Below are 24,600 nucleotides of genomic sequence, written 5' to 3' on the forward strand. Positions count from 1 at the left end.
CATACTTAGCACAACATAACACATGAAATGACAAATATTACTAAAACGCAAGGTTTGAGATTGCTGAAAGTCACCTGGTTTTTTCTTATAGTATCCACCTTTTTAAAATCTAGGTATCTGGAACCAAGTGCTACGTACACATAGTATAGACCAAGTGCAAGGGGTAACTCCTGCCAAAAATGTCCAAAATATATTTCAACCACAGTCATTAAAAGTCAACCACATGCATGGAAAAAAATCAAGGAAAAGGGAACTCCTACCTCATCAGCAAAGCAAAAAATGGATTGCTGATCAAGGAATCCCTCTCGTATGTGTTATGTCCATGACAACCTCCTCAATGTTTGTATGAGTAACCTCCTAATTGTTGTACAAATAAGAGCCTAATGCCTCATGAAAACAGTCGAGCATCACGTTGAGATTCAGTAGCATATAGAACCTGCATTTGAAGGAAACCTAAAAATAAGAAGACAAAATTAGTAGTATTTTCAGATCTGTATTTTACTTTTCTGACTTACTACAACATGCATTTTGGGTTCCAGAGGTGTTCACTTAAGAATAGAAAATAGGGAACTGTGATCCAGAAGATCCATCCAAGGAGTTGACTCTTGCAGATAAATCTTTAGTTGGGATCTACCTGTCCCTTTTCTTGATGGGAGAATGAATGACGGGGATAGAACCTGCGGATTATGGATTCACAATCCACTCATAGATGGGAAAATTCATTACGGTGTTCACTTAATTTTCTTTAGCAGTAACCAATATAAAAACTGCATATAAAGGAGCCTAATGCCCCTAGAAAACAGTAGAGCAACAAATTCACATAAAAAATTATGTTAGCCAGATTATTCATAGTCCTGTGAGCGTATCCCGCAATGTGGCAACATGCACAAAGTGTCTAACTTACTATATATGACCATCTCAGTTCCTGCAATAATCTATATATAACCATCTCAGTTCCTGCAATAGTCAAAATAGTGAAGACTGTTAAACATGCATCTCGCGGTTTCCCAGCACCTAATCGTTTGTAACTCTAGTGCCAAAAATACGCACATGTACACACACAGAGACAATAGCTAGGTACTAGTGAATCAAATTCAACATCATATAATGATATAAAAAGCAAACCTTACACCAGCAACAATTACAAATGGTATCATGTAAAGCAGTGAGATAGCTGTACGACCATTCATAAAAATAATAGAGCATCTTAATTGCATTGATAATATCATGAATAAGTAAAACTATGTGACTAACTGATTTGCAATTGTCTTAAATCCGAATGAAGATACGTCAAAAAACTACGTTATCATACCATCAACCACTATTCTTTTTACCGGACAGACATAAATACCACTTCGATACATTTTTCATTATACTGTAAACTCAACCTATTTAACAAAGTAGAAATAACATATATTTATCGTGGATTTTGAAATTAGCTACTGCCAAGTCACGATGTGTTCAGTCACAAACAAATTAACTACGAAAATAGATGCTAGACAGTAGGCAGTACAACTTACCAACATGATCCGCAAACCCGTACTAATTATATGGGACGAAGTTCCCATGCAACATAGATTTTGCATTGAAGCAGTTGATCGGACGCTACGTAATATTGAGATTAAGGAAAGACAATTTGGTGGAATTAATGTTGTTCTATAAGGATACTTTAGACAGACATTGCCTGTTATACCCAGTGGATGTCATAAAGAAGTCGTTGGAGCATGTTCGAGGATATTATTGCTTTGGAATGATGTCAACGTTTTGGTGCTCCATCAAAATAAGCCGTTGGATGCGTTTTAACCGGAAAATGTAATTTTTTCAAAGTTCTTAGTATAGGTATGGATACCCCTAATGTCATTTACATCTCTTTGTTGAGTTTTTCCTTTAACATGGCTCTGATCTATATTTATTGGATATGAATGATATGTTGGTGATAGTCTTAAGGAAGTTGTTGAACTTTCACAGTTAGTAAATAGATGTACAGACACCCTAGGACTGATAACCGGTCGGTATCCTTGGCTGGGAACAAATGAAATAATATCTCTAGAACACTTTACTGAGTGGATTATACTGTCATCCTACAATGACGCGATGTGCAAAATATTAACGTAAAAGCAATGAAGAACTTATACGGGGATATGTATACATAACTTGCTGCAGATAAGCTAAAAGCAGATGATGCTGGAAATATTCCACCTGGAATGCCTCAATTCAAGTTAGATATCAAAGTTGGATTCCCAATCATGGTGTTGAGAAATCTTGCACCAACAGAAGGTCTCTGCAACTGTACACGACTATTTGTAATTAGATGTGGAAATCATGTAATTGAAGCCAAGTTTTAAATGTCGAAAAAATCAGAGAAATTGTATTCATCCCAAGGATAAATTTCAAACCATTAGAGTCGTAGATGAATAAGAACAGTCAATGAAATACGCGAAATCGATCTATGCACTCCCGTGTTTAGCTATGTGCAACTTTACGTATCATTTCTGAGATGCACTGCCGCATGTAGTATAACTATACTACTGCTGGATGAAACCAAGGACCTTTCAACCACAAACATTGTCTACCCCGAGGTTTTATTGTAGAACTACTGAATTCACATATGAACTTTGATGTAATTTCAAGTTGATTTTTTTCTTTATGTGGAAAACTCAGAGAAGACTCAACGTCTAATGAGGGGTTGGATGCAAAAACTACAGAGACATCCTCTTTTTTGTTGCATATATTGTTTTGAAGAATCAAATTTCTAATTGAATTATTTGTTAAATCCTGATGCTTATTTTTTTTTACCGTCTCAACAGAATTGGATGCTATAGAATCTGTATATGCGATAGTTTGTTGATCAAAAGGGAGTGATGCATCGTATGCATGCATAACTTCGTAGTTGGTTCATTTTACCTTTGGTGAAAGGCGATAATTGAAGAAAAAAATTGATAAGGAAAATTTTGAAAATAACGAAAGGTGATGGAGACAGGAAACAAAAAACTTCAAAGAAAAAGATGAATGATGAATTGGATATAGAAATCATCAAAAAATTAACAATTATGATAGATGAATATAATGTGGTTGCAAAATGTTTTAGGATGGTTCGAGCTAAGATACATCAAATTCCCATGATGTATCTTGGCTAAAAATGACTACCATATTCTAATTTCGAAGTAAAGCACCATCGATTTGAACTTTCATGAAGTTGACCCAATCTGAGCACTTCTGTTCAATCTCATTCTTTAAATATTATCACCATTACGTTCTAAACTAAACTAATTTATAGTTGCCAACATGAGTCCATATGTTATTTTGATTTTTCTCTATTTCGGTATTCAGTAACAATGATTGGTTAAAAACTAATCAGGAATAAATATTTATGAAATTAAATCAAGTGATTGATTTTTTTTTCAAGATATTTTTTGCTAGAATTGTGTGTCTAAATATAAAAAGTTGGATTCTATTAATACTAGCTAGATTCTATTAGTACTAATGTTACTAGGCGTTTAGTGATGTTATAGCAGTATGGGTACCCTGGAATAATATAAGTTATCTATTGTATAATTGACTAAGTTTTTGTCTTTTAAGTATTTGGACACATTAACTAAGTTATAGTTTTTTTTAATGTATTTTACAAAGAAATAAATTACGTATACTTCTAAAATTATAAGGAGAGGTTGAGATGGGCCCTCCGGCGATACCTAAGATACGTTGAAATCAAAACACATGCTAATTTAAAATCAAAACAGAAACACATGCTATGACGATTCACAACAATGTCTAGAAAGGATATGCAGTTCCCAGTGTAGAAAAATTTGGACTCGAAAAAGAAGACAATTGTACAAGAATAATGAAATCCCAAAGAGAGAAGCTTGGAGTTCATGGACGTGTCAAAATTATATTCATGCACTTTTTGGAGCAGCTTTTAATGGATCTAAATTCTTTTGTTATTTTAGTCAATTTACATTCTTGACTAGGTGTATTATAACTCCATTTTATATTCTTCACTTTATCATACGCACGGTTCATCAAGTTTTTGGACGTGTCAAAGACATTCACAACTTCAATAGCTTTTGCATTATTCACCTAATTATTTACCTTATCATTGTTGTGGTAATTTAAATTCTTATCCATATCAGACTGTTTTCTCTTCGGAATATACATATCTCCTAGATTGCTTTATTAAAAGTATATATTTGCTTTAAAATTTTTTTAAAAAATAAAAATTCTTCTGAATAATTTATTAAAGCAAATACTGGAATTGTTCATTTGTTCGTTTCAAGTAAATAATTCAGTTTTTGTTCAAACCACGGTTCAACTTAATTTCTTAGATAAAAGCGCTCAACATCATCCACTTAAAGTTGACTGCCATCTTTGACATGTGACGTTCATGTTTAATCGGTGACCACCATATAGTTATCCTGGAATCAATGAACCGACAAATCGAAAGAAAAAATTTAAGAAATCGTCAACGGTGATACCTAGATAACATAAACCAGACAATATCAATAGAGTATAACAATCCTATTATTGATATTTTATAATATTTTTAGGGGACATATCAACCTAAAAATTATGGCTCCAATACGGAAAACTACATGACGCTTGACATTAATCCCAGGAAATAAGAGTAATCCGTGGCCGTCCAGATTAGATCCTGCGGCTGGTATCGCAGGATCCGCGAGAGTAAACCGGGGTCGTACGATCAGCGGGAGTAATTTATGGCCGTCCGAATTTATGGCCGTTCGAGATTTTGTTTGTAAACAGTACGAAACAATAAAAATAACGAAACTGTGTTCTTCGTTCATCAATCTCTTTCTCCCCTAAACCTCTCTCCCTCTCTCCGTGTTTTCCATTGAAGCAAAGCTATTGGTTAGGGATGATACTGCTACTGTAAAATTTCTAAGATCGTTAACCTTATTTTAATCTCTATCTCACAGTTGTTTAATTTATATTGAATTTGGGTTTTTTTATAAATCGAATGGAAACCCAAGTCGTTGAATTTGGGTTTTTTTTATAAATTGAATGGAAACCCAAGTCGTTGAAGAAACCCTGATGATTTCACGGATTTTCCTTGATTTTCCTTTTTGAGGTTAGTTTCAAAAAAAACCCTAATTTATTTTGTAGAAATTTTAATCCATGATTTCATTGGTGATATAAGATGTAACTCGTTTTGATTATTTGCAATTCAGGTTGTAAAATTCAAGCTTTAGACTCAATTCCAACCAAAATTTCATGTCCTGCAGTGCTTTGTGTCTCAAATTTGTATTCGGTTTTTGATTATTTATTTTCTAGGGTTTTGGCTGTAAATTGAATTTTAGGGGTTTTGATTGAAAGAGTTTTAATTCTATGGTTCTGACTGTAAATTGAATTCAATTTTCCCTTTCCCTGTTCTCTTTCGATCTCAATAGGTACACAAACGAGAACTCTTAACCAGGTATGAATTTGATTTTTTTTATATCCTCTTTGCTTTCGATAAATTGTATCTCAAGATTTTGATGATTTGATTTGGGTTTAATCTCAGGATTTCTATTGTTGTGTAGAGAGACAACGAGACATAGTGAGAAAAAGCTGGCATCTATCTCATCTCAGGTAAATTTTCTAAATAAACACTGGTACCTATTTTTGATTGTTCTGTTGTCGGATGTAAATGGCATGTGCTTGGTTTATAGTTAATTTCCCATCGAAGATGAAGTTGATTAAAAGAGAGGGTTATAGAATGGGTATGTTGATATGTACCCGATTTTTAGTTTTGTTTGATATTTTACTCCTCCTTTTCATAGAGATTTCTTTTCTATTTGATTATTTCGTTGTTTTATGTGCAGTTGCTGATACACTTAAGGATGGAAAAGCAAAACATAATCATCTTGGCTTATCGACCCTGTTCTTATTTAAGGTCGTATCTGTTCATAAATTTGATGCTTGGATTAGCAATTTGGATGGTTTTGTTGGTTATGTAATTAGAAATTCATCTTAGTTTTGCAGCGTTCAAAAGTATAGAAAACCTTTGAAACTGTGCGAGGGTCAGCATTGGAGCTATCAAAACTTTGGGGGTTAAAGTTCTGATCTTCTTAGCCTCTAGCCTTCTCAAGAGAAAGGTCTGTCCTGCTCTATTGAAGATTTTTCTGCTCTTTTGTGAACGGGTTCACACTCTTATGATGGTAAGATGATTACAAATCTATTTAAGGTCATATCTGTTCATAAATTTGATGCTCCGATTAGCAATTTGGAGTTAGTAATTCATCTTAGTATTGCAGGGTGCAAGAATATAGAAAACATTTGAAGGTTTGCGATTGTATTATCTACGAAGTGCTGCAACTTTGTGGAGAATCCTATTTAGTTGCGAAACATGTCTATCGGAGGTAAATCCTATTACTTTATGCAAGGACCTAAAGTCTGTGGCTGCCAAACTGAAACTGACAGGCATATCAGCAAACTGTGGGTGTACAAGTTGCCAGCAAGCTTCCTCAGAATGTATAAATTGCCATATGTTTTACTCCTCCGTGGACTGTTCCTCATGCTATTAAGCTGTTCTATTGGGAGCATTGAATCTGTCACCATGTACATTGTGTAGGATTGTGATTGTATTCTTTCAGTTAAGACTTATATTGAATCTATCCTGTGTCGTGTTAAGGGCTTCGAGGTATTAATGTTTTCTACGGATTCTCAACAGGTATACTATATTCCGTGGTAATTATCGCATGTCTTTATCATCTCCACTCCTCAATGTGAAGTTTGCTTGGAATTTTTCTATTTTTTTGTTGTTGCAGTAAGGGCTTATATCTGTTCTTCATAGAGTTTGCAGAGAAGGTTTGTATGCAGGGTATGACCAACTAAAATTAAGCATTGCTCTCTTTTGTAGTCTGGGTCATACTTATCACGGATTGGGTTGTCTAATACTTTATACCGTACCTATTATGTATGTACTTTATATGCAATACGCTTATTGTTGATGAAGCTATTACCAACGGCGAAACATGAAAGTCTGCTCCCATGAAGCGGTTTGATGCAAATCTTTTCCCCTGCATCATGGATGTTACCTGAACCTATAAAAGAAGAGATACTTTGGGAGGATGCCAAAGCTAGAGATAAAACAAGAAAGAGAAGGAGAGAAGAAAAAAGAAAAAGGATGCAGAAGATAAAGATAGGAGAATGGCGTAGTAGCCATCAATTTTATTTTACTTAGGATTTTATTGGATAGTTTTTACAGCTTCGGTTGATAATCTACTTTGCTTTCTTTTGTAAACAGTATCAAATTTTTTTCAAAATGACTTGCATTCCTGCACCAATATAACAACTGTAATTATGCACTAAGTTGCATTCATACTGCTTAAATGTTAGAAATCAATTAACAAACATAATAATACACAGACCCAAGTCCATTGCCAAAAATGGATACAATTCCAGCTTCGTACAAAACAGTACAAAACAGGAGACGCTAATTACATAGACTTCCAATGTTTTGAAGAGTAAACTCTATTGTTGGTGATGAACGAAGAGTGCCACTGGTGGAGAAATTGGTGGGTGCCGGAATTTAAACGGACAGGAAATAGTTGGCTTTGATGGCTGTAACAGACATGAAGAAGATTTAGTAAGGATGAAATGGGTATTGGCTTGATTTTCTATGTGGCTGTTTAATCGAGTCAGATGGGATTGCTGAGTTGAATCTGCAATGGGTTCATGCTGAGAATTGGAGGAAAGATGGCAGCGACAGTTGGTGTAAGTGGTGTTCAGATGGTCCGGTAGTGGCCTTGATGTCGAGAACCGCAATGGGTCCGTTGCAGGTATTGATTCGATGAAGAAAGAGGATATGAGCTATCACGTAAGGAAGTCTTTTGGTTGTCATTCTTGCCATTGATCCAGTACTATGCTGATGATTTTTGTTCGTGTCCTTTTCAATATTATGCATTGCAGTTCTTAATTTGTTTGTTAGTTTTTAAAAGATTTTGTTTCATATGTCGTTGGTAAGTGCAATCGGGATATTGAGATACATGATTGAAAGACTGTCATAGTTGTTGATAGGTAGTTCAGTTTGTTTATTTTTAAGTTGTTGATATTGATTCTTTTACTTCATAGCAATAAGATGTTTGCAGCTGCAGATGAAAGCTTCGAGAGCTAGCAAGTATATTTACCACTGATGCTACCGACAAGCTCTGTACCGGACTGGCCTGGAACACCAAAATTGTTCACCGGCTTGGGCCTCCACTCAGTTCTTCCCTTAACAACAACCTCATTGCCACTCTGGAGTCGAAGCATGTCGGCACACTCAACATCACCGACATCCAAAAAGGAGCTGCCAGCACTGGCATCACCATATACGGGTGTCAAGGACTTCAACACAACAGCTGGTGACTCTCCAATATTGTTGGAGGAACGCTCTGCAACAACAACAAAAAAATCAAATTAATAATCAAAAAATGAATTCATGGCATTTGGGAAACATGAAGGACAGACTGAAGTCTACATTATTGATAGGAGACTATTATTGGGTACACTATACACAACTCAAGCGAAACCGTAGGCATTTAATTCACTATTTCGATGGTCCAATGCAGACTATTATTAGTAGGAGATGTATTGGTTGGTAACAGTCCACCTTCCCTGTGTACAACCAATTTCCCAAGGTGCAGGAGACAAACAATGCCGTCATCAGTTTCCTATTATAAATTTGTTTCTTAACACGGACCAACATATATCAAAACTAACCGAATTCCCGATTTAGAACATATACCTATCTTATCTGGATTTCCTAATCCGAAATTTTAGGTGTCTCTGTGCATGTCTATATAAAAAGCCTTTGCTGCAGCTTTGGTTTTTAACATACGCTTTGGTTTCTTCTCATAGACAAGAACTACTGTTTTGCCACACTAATAGATAAGTTGACTTGCGTCTATATAAAAGTGCTTAACAGAAATTCGTACAACATCACAACAGAGTATTTGGATTAGTAAACGTTATCGAACTGATTTGAAACACCATGAGGTTAGTCTTTCATTACGTAGCATTGATTTTTAACGTTTTTGTTGATCACTATGCTTAATGAATATGTTTATGAATCAGTTCTTCAAAGAGGCAGAAGAAAGCATCATCGCAGGCTGGCGAGGATGGAAAACAATCAACCCAAGCACAACAGATAGTTTCAGATTCTCGAACTCAGCAACAACAAGTTGTATTTGGAACAACTTCAAAATCATACTCTGATCTAATTATGCGACAACAAGTTGAATTTGGACGCTCTTCAAATTTATCCTCTGCAGACGTTCAACCTAAAAATTCAAAAATACAAACAAGCAAAAGAGAACCACGAAAGAAGATTGTATCGGAGGTAATAATTACAAACAAAACAATCATCTATTGTATATGTTTTTCAGCTTAACATTGCGCTCTAACCTCAGTTGTATTATACAGTCTAGCCATACTCTTTAACTCCGGAGCTTCTCGAGAGTTTGATTAAGAATTAAAAAGTTTAAAGAATTAGCATGACATAAGAGAAAAAAAAAACACAAAACATTAATGTATGGTCCAAAATATGTATTACAGGCGAAGTCTGTGGCTGCAAGGTTAAGGTGGGAGAAGAAAAGACAGGATGACAGGGAAAAAAAGGAACATGTGGAGCGTGCAGCAAGGTTGCAGTTTGAACAACAGCTTGAAATTGAGCGACGGGTACTTTTTTAGAACAGAATGGTGGACATTAATATTCAAGGGAGATTTGCTATGTAATAAGATTACTGTTAATTTTTTTATACAACTAATCTGTGGTTGTCTCTTATTGCAGGCTAGAATAGAGGAAGATATGAAGCGAGAGCAAGTGAGAAGCAAGATTATTTTAGTTGTTTAAAAAAAAAACAGCTATATATTAACGTGTTTTTTGTTGTGAAAATGAACTTGATTAATTTGCATCTTATGTGTACTGTAGAGGAAGTCTGAGGATGCCAGGTTAAGGCAGGAGAAGAAGAGACAACGTAACAAGGAAAAACAGGAGCAGGTGGAGCGCGAAGCAAAGTTGAAGTTTGAACAACAACTTGAAATTGAACGACAAGTACTTTATAAATATAGAATGGTTCTCGTTAATATTCAAAGGAGATTTGATTTGTATTTACATTACTGTTAATTGTTTATAAACTTACTCATTGCAGGCTATAGCGGAGGAGGATACTAGGCGAGAAAGAGAACAACAGGAATACAACGAGCGTCTTTTAAAAGCACAGTTAGCGCGGGAAAGGTGAGGAACAATATTATTATTGTAGAAATATTTTTATATATACATTAACATGTTTGATTATTTATAATAGATTATTTTATTTTTACAGTTCAAAGCACGGCCTGAAAGTCAGTTCATAATAGAAAGGACAAAGGTAAGGTTTCATTCTTTTAATTAACGTGTGTATAGATGAATGAATGGTTTGTGTTTAAAAGTATGGTTATATTTTGTCTGCGATTCTCAGGCTCGGAAAGTGGAGGGTCAACGCCGGCGTCGTTTGAACGAAAAGGAACAAGAGCGTGAAAAAGAACGTAAAGGATTATTAAATATTCGCAGTAAATGGTCTGGGAATGTAATAGAACAACGGGAAATTGACCGTATCAATAGTCCATTGGATGCTCAGGTTCGTATATTATTTATTTACTGTACTAATTGAGATCTAAGCCTGTCGAAAGCAAAAATCAATAGTTAAATTGTGATCAATGGTCGTGTTATATAATATTTTTCTATACTTCAGGCATCGGCTGTCTGTGTTGGAGAAGTTAATTTGAGAGGAGAACCTCAGACTACAGAACAGTTAATTCGTCAGCAAACGCAAAGCGATAATAATATATTGGACGATAAAGAATATAAGCAGCGTGTAATGGTGGAGAAGCAAAGACAAACTCAGGTGAAAATTGAATTTGTCAATGTAGTTCCAGTTTATGTGGTCAGAATTTTATGTGTATGCGTATATGCCTAAGTAAATATATTTTTTCGTTTTTCAGCTTTTTAGTCAACAACCTTGCACACAATACATACTCGTGGGATGTAAGGTATGGATTGATATTTTTGTTTGTGTGGATTTGGTTTTTAAAATTTCGCTTTTTAATTTATTTATGTTTCTGATATTCAGGCTAGGAAAAATAAGGCGTATAATGAGCGGAAAAAGGCCGAGAGAGCATCCAAAAAGGAACCAGTGCAGAAAGTTAAAAGCACTAAACAAGTATCCTCGGTAAGAATTGTATATGTGTTCAGTCAAATGTAAAACATGTTATGCACATACGTTATCTGATTCATTGTGTATTTGTTCCTTTTGAACTTTTAGACACGTTCTGCAGCCAATAAAGCACGACGGGCAACTGAGAAAGAAAATAAGGCAGAAATGGAAAGAATGGATACTAGCGGTGAAGCTGTCACAGTTCAAAAATTGGATTTGGTTCCCAAGGCACGAGTGCTTGTGCAGCCAGAAACATTGGTGAGTTTTTAATAGTTATATTTTTTTAAATTGGTAGTTCTGTTTAAACAGTTTTTTTTAAAAAAAATCAAAATTGCAGTATGCATCTCTGACTAAGGAAGAAAAGTATAAAATACTTTTGAGACGTGGAAAAATCAAGGAACAAGTTATGATGGGACAACAAGATGGAGTTTCTAATGGTGGAAATACACCGAAACAGAATAAAATGGTAAGATTTCTTTACGAATCATTGGTAGACGTATTTTTGTGTCTATTTTGTTCTCAATGTTCTGTACTGTTAGTGCTCGATTATGTATTAATTATGATATTTTATGTCCTTGTAGGTATTTTTGGTAAATAAACACTTATGTGGAAAAAGTTGCTCGAAAAGTGATTTTTGCACCCCGGAGGACATGTGTTATTCGAACTCTCAGTGTTGGTTAAGGGGCACCTCAGTTACTAAGGGGCACCCTATGTACTATGCACACCCCATGGATATTCGCACCCCATTTCTGTTAGGGGGAGAACCATCTTCTTCTCCACGGAATGAACAGAATTTGGCGGGGAAAGTTTTGGCTTCAACAACGTATTTTTGGTTATAATTTTATGAGACTTTTTTTTGGAGATTTGTGGCACAGATTGGTTGGTGATGAGCTGTAACAATAAAACAGGGGCAATAATTTCCTTTGATTCGTAAAAGGAAGGATATATTCTTGGTTTGAAGAAAACAGTTGTGAAGATATTTTCAAGGTTTTGTTCATGAAGATACGTGCTGATTTGGAGAGTTTTGCATGGGAATGAGTTGGCATTACCCTGTTTGACTAAAACAGGAAGGGTAACATATTCAGATTCGGATAAAAAGGAAAATCTCCATTTATTGTCGACAAAACAAGCATGGGAAGTACATATATGTTGTGTTTATTATGGGAGATACTTGACTAAAACAAGAAGATTTTATTCTCTGGATTATATTATATTGATTAAAAGAGATTTCTTTGCCAACTCAGAATCGCGTGAGAATAAAGAAAATATTCTCGAGTTTAATGTCATTACTGAGGAGATTATGAGCATCTATTCAAAATATTTCTTGACTGTTGGGTATATAAATGATTCCTGGGAGCCAGAGAGGGGACATCGAGAGTCTGAGGAAGAAAATAGAGAGACAGCGTTGCAAATTCATTGTATCATTAGTTTTCTTTAATAAAAACACCATTTGAGCTATAAATTATATTTTTGAGTGTGTATTTATCATGAGAAGCTAAACCCCAACACTAGGACAACGGAGGAAGCAACTTTTCATGATTGTGGTAAATGAATTAATTCTTTTATTGACTTTTTGCATAGATTTAATTGCTTTATGATTTCTATTAATTATTTGTTATTTTGTTAGATGTCGCATGCTTAGTTCTAAATACTTTAGATGTGTCATGCTTTTAACTTACAAATAATATTTTACGAAATCTATTTTTGGCAAAGAACTAGAGTCACAACTTCTTTTGTTTGAGCTATATTGCTAGAGTTAATGACTGAACCATAACAATATGAAAAGTAGTGAAATCCCGCGTCTCAGCGTCTCTTCATCTTGTGACAAATTGTGTATATATATTTCTCCTTATTTTCTTTACTAAGTCTTAAAACAAATTCTCAATAAATCTGAGTGAACGAATCATCTTACTACAACATCATTGAAGAATACCATCAACTTTTTATTTTTGTAATTTTTATTTTATTTTTGGACTTTTTTATTTTTGGACATTGGACATTTTTATTTTTTTAAAACCCTACGGAATGGTAATTTTAAATAAACTTTTTGCAGGGAAGGACGGTGATTACGATATCACCTCGCCCCTCGGGTTCATACACAACATTGGAGTTGTGGCCCGAGTCGACTTCAACGGTTCATCCCCCGTCTGGAACTGGAGGTAAGAATTCTAAACACCCGCGAATCTCCTGTCAGCGGGTTCACTGGATGATTTTGTATGCATATATGTTGAGGAATCGAATACGGCTGTTTTAATTTCCTAGTAAAGGGAAAGGCCTGGCCATACAAGATAAGGGTTCGGATTTCATCACCGTTCTCTTCTTGCCCGCCTTAGGAAAACGAAACCAAACGCGAACCTAAGCCTAAAATTTTGACTAGAACGAGACCGATAGGGTAACGAGCTTAATAGGAAAGTCATTCGAGAAATATTGGTTACTCTTTTAAGCATACTTTGAAGTTCATGATGGTTTCTGTGAGTTGAATGCGTGACTGCGCCGCCTTGTAATAGCGGTGAGGCCTTGGGTATCAAAGCTCCACTGAGCTTCCCTCGCCCCTATTCAACTTGCTTTGTCTCGGATTGATTTCAGAGGGGTTTGCTTAAATTGTAACGAATTCCCTCTCGAAGGATTAGAAGTTGGTCTAGAAACAATCTAAGTGGAGCCATCATGCTTTTTGTTTGCTAGATAAAATAGGCTTGTTGTGGTCGAGTCAGCCTTCTTTGTGCTTGTTTAGAATTCCCCTGCAGTTAGGATGTCGAATTGGTATTATAATAGCCAATACAATGAGTATCCGACTGAGAAGCTTGGACATTATCCTTTTTATGACCATAGTGTGAATAGTGATTGGGAACGCGAAACTTTTGAAGGTTACGGGTCATACCATGGTGAGCCCAATTATTATCCACATGCGCACCGGTCATATGAGAAAGAAGACTATAACACTAGTTCCTCGTCTTTGGAGGATGCAATGAAACTATTGAAAAGTAGTTCTTTTTATGATCCTTCTGATAATTCCTCTTTACTAGAGTCAACACGTAAATTAGCTGAGTCAACACGTAAGTTAGCAGAAATGAATAACTTAGTTTTTGACGAAAGAGAACTTTCTATAGAGGAATCCCTCAAGTTGATGGCTGAGACGAACGAAAGACTTGCTCGAAATAATCTTACTTTCCAATATAGTGTTTCCAATAATACCCTTAAAAATGAGGATAGTTATTTGTATAATCAAGATGACGAGGTTAGAATTGGTAACACTACTCGTTTTGATGAGGTTCGATCATTTTCATGTTATTATAATGATGATTATGATGAGGATAGTATCGATGAAGAACATGAAATATGTAGGCGTAGTGATCAGGAATTTGTTACACCGATTGAGCTTTATAATAATAGTACTGTTTCCAGTACAAATCCAAATAATTTTACTAATTATTCACCTATTCAAAAGGACGAGGATTTGACTAGAGATACCCCCGTTTTAGATGATGTAGTATTTCCTGTCTACGAAGCCGATGATAGTTTTGAGGAACGAGTTTATTCGGAGAATATTGTTTTAGAGTCTAGAAATTTAGAAACATTAGACTTAGAAAAAGAAAATGAACTCGTAGAAATGAGTGAGGATGAACCCGACTTAGAAGAATCAATTGACCATTTTCAGGAATCCGATGACCTAGAAATTAGGGAAGTTGTGACTAGTCTTTCTAGAGACACAGAAAACTCTAAGTTTGGGGGTGATTATCAGTCTCCGTGTGCTTTAACTCTTAGAAAGTTCCCCCGTGTAGGACTTGACATTTGTGCCTCAACCATCTTACAAGATTATCTTCGTACATTTTTTCCTGAACCTAATGATGTCCAGAGAGAAGCTCAGTTATTAGAAACCCATCCTCTGGTTGATGTGGTTAACCCAGGCTTGATACCAAGATTGACTTTGTTTTCCCACCAAATACTTTTCTTCCAATTGTGGGAACATTTGATTTTAAGATGTGTCGGTTATTAAGTTTTGAGACTAAACCTAATTACTTTAGGAGAATAGGGTCGACACATTTGCTTAAGGAAGACCAACTCTTTCATTGTGGTCAGTTTTGTGAGTCAAGTCTAATTGACTTTAAGGATCTGTAGTTGTTCAGGTTATTGTTATGTGCTTCTAAGTTCCTACTTGATTATTTCCAGACTCTACAACCTGATCTTAAGAATCCTTCTTTTGAGGAAGTCCTGCCTATGAAAACATTTTATTTAGACCCTTTTATAGAGCCTGAACCTGAGCCACAACTAGAGATAGTTGTCTTAAACAAAAAGTTAAATAAGGGTATGTTCGGTATCTTCTTGGTCTGTTGCAGTTTCCTCTTCTTGTGGTTAGCACTTTTTGATCCAGATGACACACAATTATTCCGGCTACTTCTATATGATTATATGAGGTGACTAATTCCTTCTGATGTCTGGCTGAAGACTTTAAACTTAGCACTTCTTGGGAGGTAACCCAATCTCATGCAACACAGTAATATCTTTCCTTAACTCTTTTGCTTCAAATGGTAACAGTTTCTCCTTGTTCATATGCTTTTAATTTTATCTTTAGAACATTGAGGACAATGTCAGATTTAAGTTTGGGGGTATGGGAGAAACTTTTTAGTTGAACTTTTGAAACTTCTAGCGTCACATGGTATCCTGTTAGCTAAGTTTACATACTGTTTCTCACCGAAAATATAGAAATTGGAATGCTAGGGATAACAACTTATTGAGACATTAGAGAAAAAGACATTGAGATCTTTGAAATTCAGGAGAGAACTTGTTCCTTTTAGAGGGTAACCGTGATGGATCTAACCATCCATGATGGAAAGGCAAGTAGGTTAGGAAATGCCAGAAAGACAAAGCAACCTCTGAATGTAATCATAGTTACTGGATTACGACTCTCTCTCAGTAGAAACTTATCATCATCAACAGACAGAGCGACATCAAAATCTATGAAGAAAGTTGAAGACGTTTAAGGTTTAGAAGCAACATAGAAAAGAATAATTCAAAAATCAAAGTTGAAGACTTAGTTACAAGAAGTTATAAGAGGAAATGATATAAGTTGTTGGAATTCATGATACCAAGACATCACAAGTTGCGCAGATCCAAGTTCTAAAGTCCTTCTCTCATGACCATGTAAATTTTTGTCTTGTAATTTTTTGTTTTAAAAAAAAAAAAATGAAAAAAAAAATGAAAAATGAAAAAAGAAAAAAAATTAAAAAAAAATTAAAATAAAATCCAAGTTTTAAAGTCATTACGTTCTTTTTGTTCAATAAGGCCATAAGGAAGTAGAAATTTATAAGTCAAGCAAGAAATCGAAGAGAAGAGTTAATTGTCAAGGTTCTATGAGGTTCGAGAGTTTATCATCAACAAATGAAGACCGAAGAAGACGTTGTTTCTACTGAGCACTATGAGAGAGTCGAAGAAACATGCATTTTGGTTGCTTTGTTAGTCCGCTTTCAATCTGGCACAAGATCTTTCTAGCACTGGTTTAACTCATCACACGTAATTAGTCCAGCTGTGTAGCAGATGTCCCTCTCATCTTTATCTCTCTCCTAATCTTATCCAGCTGTAAAGCAGCGGACGTATCTTACAATGTTTATCTAGCTGTGTAGCGGATACCTCTTTATCTAGTAGTGTTGAAGATATGTGTCCCGTTTTCTTCAATCAGCTTTAGATCTGACACCTTTAATTTCCCTGGCATTCTAAGTACTTGGAGATAGGTTGAGAATATGTATGTCCTCTTAGCTCTTTGGATACTTGTGACCAATTAGAAGTCATGGTTTTTGTGGGTACACCTCTGATAAACCCACCCGAGATTAACTCGGTTTTATTTTTTAGTTTTGCTCGAGGACTAGCAAATAATAAGTTTAGGGGTATTTGATAGACGCATCTTTGTGTCTATTTTGTTCTCAATGTTCTGTACTGTTAGTGCTCGATTATGTATTAATTATGGTATTTTATGTCCTTGTAGGTATTTTTGGCCAATAAACACTTATGTGGAAAAAGTTGCTCGAAAAGTGGTTTTTGCACCCCGGAGGACACGTGTTATTCGAACTCTCAGTGTTGGTTAAGGGGCACCTCAATTACTAAGGGGCACCCTATGTACTATGCACACTCCATGGATATTCGCACCCCATTTCTGTTAGGGGGAAAACCATCTTCTTCTCCACGGAATGAACAGAATTTGGCGGGAAAGTTTTGGCTTCAACAGCGTATTTTTGGTTATAATTTTATGAGACTTTTTTTTGGAGATTTGTGGCACGGATTGGTCGGTGATGAGCTGTAACAGTAAAACAGGGGCAATAATTGCCTTTGATTCGTAAAAGGAAGGATATATTCTTGGTTTGAAGAAAACAGTTGTGAAGATATTTTCAAGGTTTTGTTCATGAAGATACGTGCTGATTTGGAGAGTTTTGCATGGGAATGAGTTGGCATTACCCTGTTTGACTAAAACAGGAAGGGTAACATATTCAGATTCGGATAAAAAGGAAAATCTCCATTTATTGTCGACAAAACAAGAATGAGAAGTACGTATATGTTGTGTTTATTATGGGAGATACTTGACTAAAACAAGAAGATTTTATTCTCTGGATTATATTATATTGATTAAAAGAGATTTCTTTGCCAACTCAGAATCGCGTGAGAATAAATAAAATATTCTCGAGTTTAATGTCATTACTGAGGAGATTATGAGCATTTATTCAAAATATTTCTTGACTGTTGGGTATATAAATGATTCCCGGGAGCTAGAGAGGGGACATCGAGAGTCTGGGGAAGAAAATAGAGAGACATCGTTGCAGATTCATTGTATTATTAGTTTTCTTTAATAAAAACACCATTTGAGCTATAAATTATATTTTTGAGTGTGTATTTATCATGAGAAGCTAAACCCCAACACTGGGACAACGGAGGAAGCAACTTTTCATGATTGTGGTAAATGAATTAATTCTTTTATTGACTTTTTTGATAGATTTAATTGCTTTATGATTTCTATTAATTATTTGTTATTTTGTTAGATGCCGCATGCTTAGTTCTAAATACTTTAGATGCGTCATGCTTTTAACTTACAAATAATATTTTACGAAATCTATTTTTGGTAAAGAAATAGAGTCACAACTTCTTTTATTTGAGCTATATTTTCTAGAGTTAATGACTGAACCATAACAATATGAAAAGCAGTGGAATCCCGCGTCTCAGCGTCTCTTCATCTTGTGAAAAATTGTGTATATATATTTCTCTTTATTTTCTTTATTAAGTCTTAAAACAAATTCTCAGCAAATCTGAGTGAACGAATCATCTTATTACAACATCATTGAAAAATACCATCAATCATTAGTGCCTGCATCCATTCTGTTACATGTTTATCATTCCATATATCAACTAAAAATAAGAGTACAATAACATATTTACATAAACAATAGATCAGCCGAATTCAGCGTATGATAAAGATTATGTTTAAGAGAACTAAAGAGTAAATGTCAGAGTAAAATAGCATCCTAAACATTATGTTTAAAACAGAAGAAAAAAGGAAGGAAAGAAAATAACCAACAATCGCTTTTTAATGATTGTTTGCTTTATTTCAGAATCGTAAGTCATTCAAGATACGTCGTTTTATTACTATATATAGAGCTTTCATTAATGTGGATTATTTTTGTAATAGCTTCGTAAGCATACTAGGATGAGAAAAGCTGCGGAGGGTCCATTCGGTGGTCAATATGAGGGTGATGAAGCAACATGTCGTGCACAATATATGGGTAGTGATGCTGCGTGTGCTGACCAGGTAATAAACGATGAAATTGAAGATTTTTTTTATCTAAGACAATACTTTGTTGTTCTGATTTAGCTTTGTTTATTTTTTTTTGTGCAATTTTAATCGTAGTTATTGGTTCCGATGATTAATTTATTATGCAGTTGGGTATGGAAGATGAAGTTGTGAATAAGCACGTGGGTTCAAAAAAGAATGACTCCCAAGAAAACGACCATGATATGTAATTATACTAATTCTAACATAAATTTTATGGCTAAAATTTACTTTTAAAACTTTACATAGAGATTTAGCTCTTTTTGATGTGGCTATTTTTGAACAGGTCTATTCCGCCTCAGGATACATCGTCTGGCGATTACAGTGACTACTACCCATCATATGATGAAAAACTCCTGAATGAAACTTCGGTGCTTTTATCCTCTACCAAAAAAACATCAATAGGACGCAAAGACTTGGATGAGTTCGGCCGACATTATCTGGGGAAGATGGAACATAAGTGTAATTGGTATGGCGCTTTGCACTGGATCGACGAACGAAGGAGCGATTCCTCTTTGATGAATTCTGTTTTTACTAGATGTTGTAGAAACGGAAAAGTTAGATTGCCGGATCTTCGTGAGCCTCCTCCGGAAATAAGGGAACTTTTCGAAGGGGATGACAATAGTTCAAAGATGTTCAGGAAAAATTTAAGGAGATATGATTCCGCAAACGCCTTTACGAGTCTTGGGTGCCAGTATGACAATAGAGCTAAGAAGGGAGGTGGTCCTGAAAATTTTTCGATACATGGAGAGCTGCGGCATTATAGCAGTTGTTTGGTACCTGCGGAGGAGAATAAGGCAAGCTATTCACAGCTATTCTTTTATGATCCGGAGAAAGCGCTGGATATACAACAACAAGATATTCCCAAATTAGAACGTGAAGTGCTACGTATTATACAAGATACCTTGAGATCTAGCAATAGACTCTATCCCAAGTACGTTCAGGCGAAAGAGATACTGGAGAGCATACCAGATGTACCCGGTAAAAAGGTAAAGGTATCTTTGCATTTTAATTCAGAATCCGACCAGCGAAGGTACAACGCACCAATTGTGGAGGAAGTGTCGGTTATCGTACCTGAAAAAGAGAATGACATACAAAGGACTCGCGATATTATATTACACCTGAAAGAGGGTCACAGTTGGACAAGGATAACCGAATGCCATCCTCTTTATCTGCCGCTGCATTATGTGTTGTTCTTTCCTTATGGTGAGCTGGGTTGGATCTGCGAATTAAGACTCTGGGAGGAAAGTATTAAAAATTTTGGCAATAAAAGTCTATCCCTGATGGATTTTTATAGTTATTATCTATTTCCTCGCGTGCTGGAATACTTAAGTATTCTTAGGGGGTGTAAACTTTTCCAGGAATTCGTGGTGGATGCTTGGGCTTCGACCGAACAGAACCGTTTAGGCTGGATAAGGTTCAATCAGGATAAGTTGCGTGCGGATAATTACAGTTCGATAATCAAGATGAAGGAGGATGGGATATCGCCGGATCAAGGGGGTACACCGTGTGTTTTTCCGTCTACGCATGTCGGAGGACCAAGGCAGATGCATGAGATCTATCAGGACTCCATGGCAATAACGCGCCATAATCATCATCCGGATATCTTTCTTACCATGACGGCGAATCTGAACTGGACAGAGATACAAGAAGCACTTTTTCCTCACCAGACTGCATCTGACCGTCCAGATTTAGTTGCGCGAGTATTTGAGATGAAAAGAAAGGCGTTGTGATAGTCGAAAAAAAGGTGTTTGGGGATGTGGCCGGGTACGTGTATACCATTGAGTTTCAGAAGCGTGGATTGCCTCATATGCATTTACTTATATATCTTGAGAAGTCGCAGAAAATACGTACAGTTGACCAGGTAGATAGATACGTGTCAGCTGAATTTCCCGACGAGCAGAGTGACCCGGTCCTGTTTGATACGGTTAGAAAATGCATGGTCCACGGACCCTGTGGTGACAGGAATAAAGAATCGCCTTGCTTGAAAAAAGAAAAATGCACCAAACATTATCCTAAGAGCTATAACGATACGACTTGCTTGGACGGAGGTGGATATCCGTTTTATCGTCGCAGGAATAACGACGTAGAGGTGGATGTTCGCGGTGGGCGTAAGGCAACCAACATTGACGTTGTACCTTACAACCCGCATTTGCTGCGGACGTTTAGTTGCCATATAAACGTCGAGGTATGTGCTGGGATAAGGGCGGTCAAGTACATCAACAAGTACATATACAAGGGGTATGACAAAACAACATTTGTGGTTGGATCGGCTGATGAGATACAAATATACATTTACGCAAGGTACATAGGTCCCCCAGAAGATGTTTGGCATCTATTTGGGCACCGTGTGCACAAAGAAAGGCCCCACGTGGAAAGGTTGGCAATACACCTTAAAGGTATGCAGAGAATTGTATATGAATCCGAAGCATCGACCGAAGGAGTTACACAGACAGCTGAGAATTATAAATCTAAACTGATGGAATACTTTGAGTACTATGATGAGAATCCCGATGCACCTGCATACACATATCAAGAATTTCCGCATCATATGGTATGGAAAGCAGATAAATCTAGATGGGAAGTAAGGAAACAACAGTTTGCGATATCTAGAATGTACTTTGTCTCTCCGAGCGCCGGTGAATTGTTCTACTTGAGATTGCTATTGACTGTTGTAGCGGGCGCCAGGTCGTTCGAACATTTGAGGACTGTGAATGGCGTGCTACATCCAACCTACAAAAAAGCATGCATTGATCTTGGGTTATTAGAGAGCGACGACGAATTTGTAAATTGCCTAAGGGAGGCATCAACTGTTCAGGTAGGAAGCCAGATGAGAAACCTCTTTCAGATAATCCTGTCGGATGGAAATCCAGCTGAACTAGAATTGTTATGGAGAGAATTCAAGATGCATATCTGCGATGATTTACATCACGTTATTAAAAGAAAGTATGGCATCACATAACCAACAAATGAGCAGATTGAAGACTACGGACTTTACCTGATTGATAAATTGCTGCGTGAGGGAGAGAAGGATATGACGCATTTCTGCTCGATGCCTAAGTCTGAGATTGACTGGGATAATCTTTATGGAAACCGTTACATACGCGAGCATATGCAAATGATGACAGAAATAGATAAGGATCAGCTTAAGCAGAATATTGCTAAATTGAATGAGGATCAGCTTGCGGCTTTCAAGGCGGTGACAGATTCCGTGGAGCGAAAAGACGGGTCTAAATTCTTTCTGAATGGTAGTACAGGGACAGGAAAGACATTTGTCTACAATGCCATTGCTGCGAGCTTCCGTTTGAAGGGAGACATTGTTTTGACTGTTGCATCGTCCGGTAATATATCTCATTTCTTAATATTCTGTGTTTACAAATCATTTCTTATATTGATCTAATTTTGATTATTAAATTGCATTTATTTACATATACCAGGAATAGCTTCCTTGCTTTTGGAGGGAGGCCGTACTGCACATTCAACATTCAGAATTCCTATAGATATAACAAGCACCAACGATTGTTCAATAGCTAAACAAAAAGAAGAAGCTGAATTTACAAAACATGCGACTTTGGTTATATGGGATGAGATGCCGATGCAGCATAGACATTGTATTGAGGCGGTAAACAGGTTGCTCCAGGATATTCATGAAAATAAGAAAGATGACTTCGGAGGTGTGACTGTCGTCATGGGAGGAGACTTCAGGAAGACTTTGCCAGTGATACCGAATGGAGTCCGGGCAGAAATAGTGGGGGCGTGCATCCGAAGATCTTATTTATGGGATAACATAAAGGTTTTGACACTCACCAAGAATATGCGGATGGATATGCAAGAACCGGAAAATCGAGCGTACGCGGATTTCCTACTCAAGGTAATTATCTTTGCTGTCTCTCCGTACATCTTAGATTCGGTTAATTGGTGATAGTACCTCAAGTAACCATGATCGATTATAGTTGGAAATTATATTATATTAACACAACTGATTAAAATTCTTATCTTATTTTACGTTTTGTAGGTCGGTTCCGAACCAGTCGACAAAGTTGATCTGCCATCGGCTGTGAACGTATGTAAAACCAGAAGAGAGCTAATAACAAAGCTCTATCCCTGCCTCACAAAAACACAAATCTGGAGAGGGGATGAGGCGTGTTACGAACAAGTTTCGGAGGAGGAACTAACTAACAGAATGATTCTCACGGCACGCAATGATGATGTTAATGAGATTAATGTCGAGGCACTTAATTTTTTGGACGGAGATACACACACATATCTAGCAGCTTATAGGTTGACTCCTGAAGAAAGTGGTAGGATACCACCTATAAGCAATGAATTTCTGCAAAATCTAAACCCTCCAGGAATGCCTTTATTCAAACTACAACTTAAAGTTGGGTGTCCGATAATTCTGATGAGAAATCTCGCTCCCTCGGAGGGACTTTGCAATGGAACAAGGTTGTTGGTGACGCACTGCGGGAAGTATCTTATACAAGCAAAAATTCTGACGTGAAAGAAGAGCAAGATCGGAGAAAAAGTAATGTTGCATAGGATATCATTCCAGCCCAATATTTCAGAGTTGAACATAAATATGCTGAGACGCCAGTTTCCGATTCGGTTGGTGTATGCAATGACGATAAACAAATCTCAAGGACAGTCGGTGCAACACGTTGGCATTGACTTGAATACACCTGTGTTTTGTCACGGCCAACTCTACGTTGCTTTGTTAAGGTGCACCGCTGCAAGACGAATAAATGTGCTACCCGAAGATGAATCAGACGGTTTAAAGGCAACTAATGTCGTATTCCAGGATGTTTTGTTGTGATTTATTAAACAAATGAACGATAAACAAAACTCTAAAAAAGTTGAGGGATTTGTCTAAGTATTTTCGGTTAATGTTTAATCCTATTATTATTTAGGTATTAAATCTTTAATTAATATAAATTTTAGATACTGAATAATTAAGTAAATCTCCATATTATATCTTTATCGTTGGATTATATTATATATTTTTTTTGGATTATATTATATTTCTTTTTCTATTGTTTAGCAAGCCGATGTATTATACGCAGACGCTTGTTACTAAGCGGACTCGGGTAAGAAAACCCTTTATAAGGGCCAAAAACTGTCCGCAGTTTTTTTGCATTGTTAAAGACGTAGGCAAATGTTTCCGATACCCCTTCTGTTTTCATTAGTAACTGTAGACGACGAATTTGAGACATATTATTTTCCATTTCATTTGCGTTCAGAATTGTGACTTCATGACTGCCAGCGACGCTTAGCGCAAGATCATGTACTAAATCATGCATTTTGAAAGATGTAATGTCACCTAAGTCATCCTTTTTTACATATTGAAAGAAAGAGATAGACAACAAACTAAGAAAATAATCATTACCGATATCTTCGAGAGAGTTTTGATTACCTCCAGTAGATGAATGAAGGAATCCCTCGGCCATCCACTGTTGGTTTAACTTCAACATAGAAGTCATTAACAAGCTGGTTAGGACAAGATTAGGAAATTGATGTAATCCTAAGGGAATTAGAAGTCATCTAGTTCTAAGAAAAGGAAAGACATGTAATAAGGTAATAGGACTAGGAAAAAAAATTCATAGTTCTATATATATATGATCACCA

At 36.3% G+C, this 24,600-nt stretch overlaps 2 protein-coding genes and 1 long non-coding RNA gene across 15 annotated transcripts; all 3 read left to right on the top strand.

The window, feature by feature from the left end:
- Positions 1 to 4,784: 4,784 nt before the first annotated feature.
- Positions 4,785 to 7,301, top strand: LOC113358260. Of its 13 annotated transcripts, none has more exons than XR_003364362.1 (6): positions 4,785 to 5,083; positions 5,403 to 5,428; positions 5,516 to 5,583; positions 5,664 to 5,714; positions 5,817 to 6,152; positions 6,249 to 7,301. It is a non-coding gene; the product is annotated as an uncharacterized LOC113358260 (long non-coding RNA). The 13 variants fall into 13 exon arrangements; XR_003364363.1 differs by having other exon boundaries at positions 5,535 to 5,583; XR_003364361.1 differs by having other exon boundaries at positions 4,785 to 5,428.
- A 13,487-nt stretch (positions 7,302 to 20,788) lies between these two features.
- Positions 20,789 to 21,940, top strand: LOC113360419. The gene has a single exon (XM_026603928.1). It carries the CDS (start codon positions 20,789 to 20,791, stop codon positions 21,938 to 21,940), a length of 1,152 nt encoding a protein of 383 aa, XP_026459713.1.
- A 72-nt stretch (positions 21,941 to 22,012) lies between these two features.
- Positions 22,013 to 23,479, top strand: LOC113360420 (ATP-dependent DNA helicase pif1-like). Its single transcript, XM_026603929.1, has 3 exons — positions 22,013 to 22,319; positions 22,416 to 22,849; positions 22,994 to 23,479. The coding sequence occupies exons 1-3, from the start codon at positions 22,013 to 22,015 to the stop codon at positions 23,477 to 23,479; spliced, it is 1,227 nt and encodes a 408-aa protein (XP_026459714.1).
- Positions 23,480 to 24,600: the final 1,121 nt, after the last annotated feature.

This window comes from Papaver somniferum, chromosome 3 (assembly GCF_003573695.1).
Source record: "Papaver somniferum cultivar HN1 chromosome 3, ASM357369v1, whole genome shotgun sequence".
Taxonomy (NCBI): domain Eukaryota; kingdom Viridiplantae; phylum Streptophyta; class Magnoliopsida; order Ranunculales; family Papaveraceae; genus Papaver; species Papaver somniferum.

What these genes read in the sequence shown, in the direction of transcription:
- LOC113360419 (XM_026603928.1), top strand. Translation starts at nt 20,789, where the DNA reads ATGCATTTACTTATATATCTTGAGAAGTCGCAGAAAATACGTACAGTT.
- LOC113360420 (XM_026603929.1), top strand. Translation starts at nt 22,013, where the DNA reads ATGACGCATTTCTGCTCGATGCCTAAGTCTGAGATTGACTGGGATAAT. An exon ending in TTTGACTGTTGCATCGTCCG is followed by an intron (nt 22,320 to 22,415) that starts GTAATATATCTC and finishes TACATATACCAG; the next exon opens with GAATAGCTTCCTTGCTTTTG. An exon ending in ACGCGGATTTCCTACTCAAG is followed by an intron (nt 22,850 to 22,993) that starts GTAATTATCTTT and finishes TACGTTTTGTAG; the next exon opens with GTCGGTTCCGAACCAGTCGA.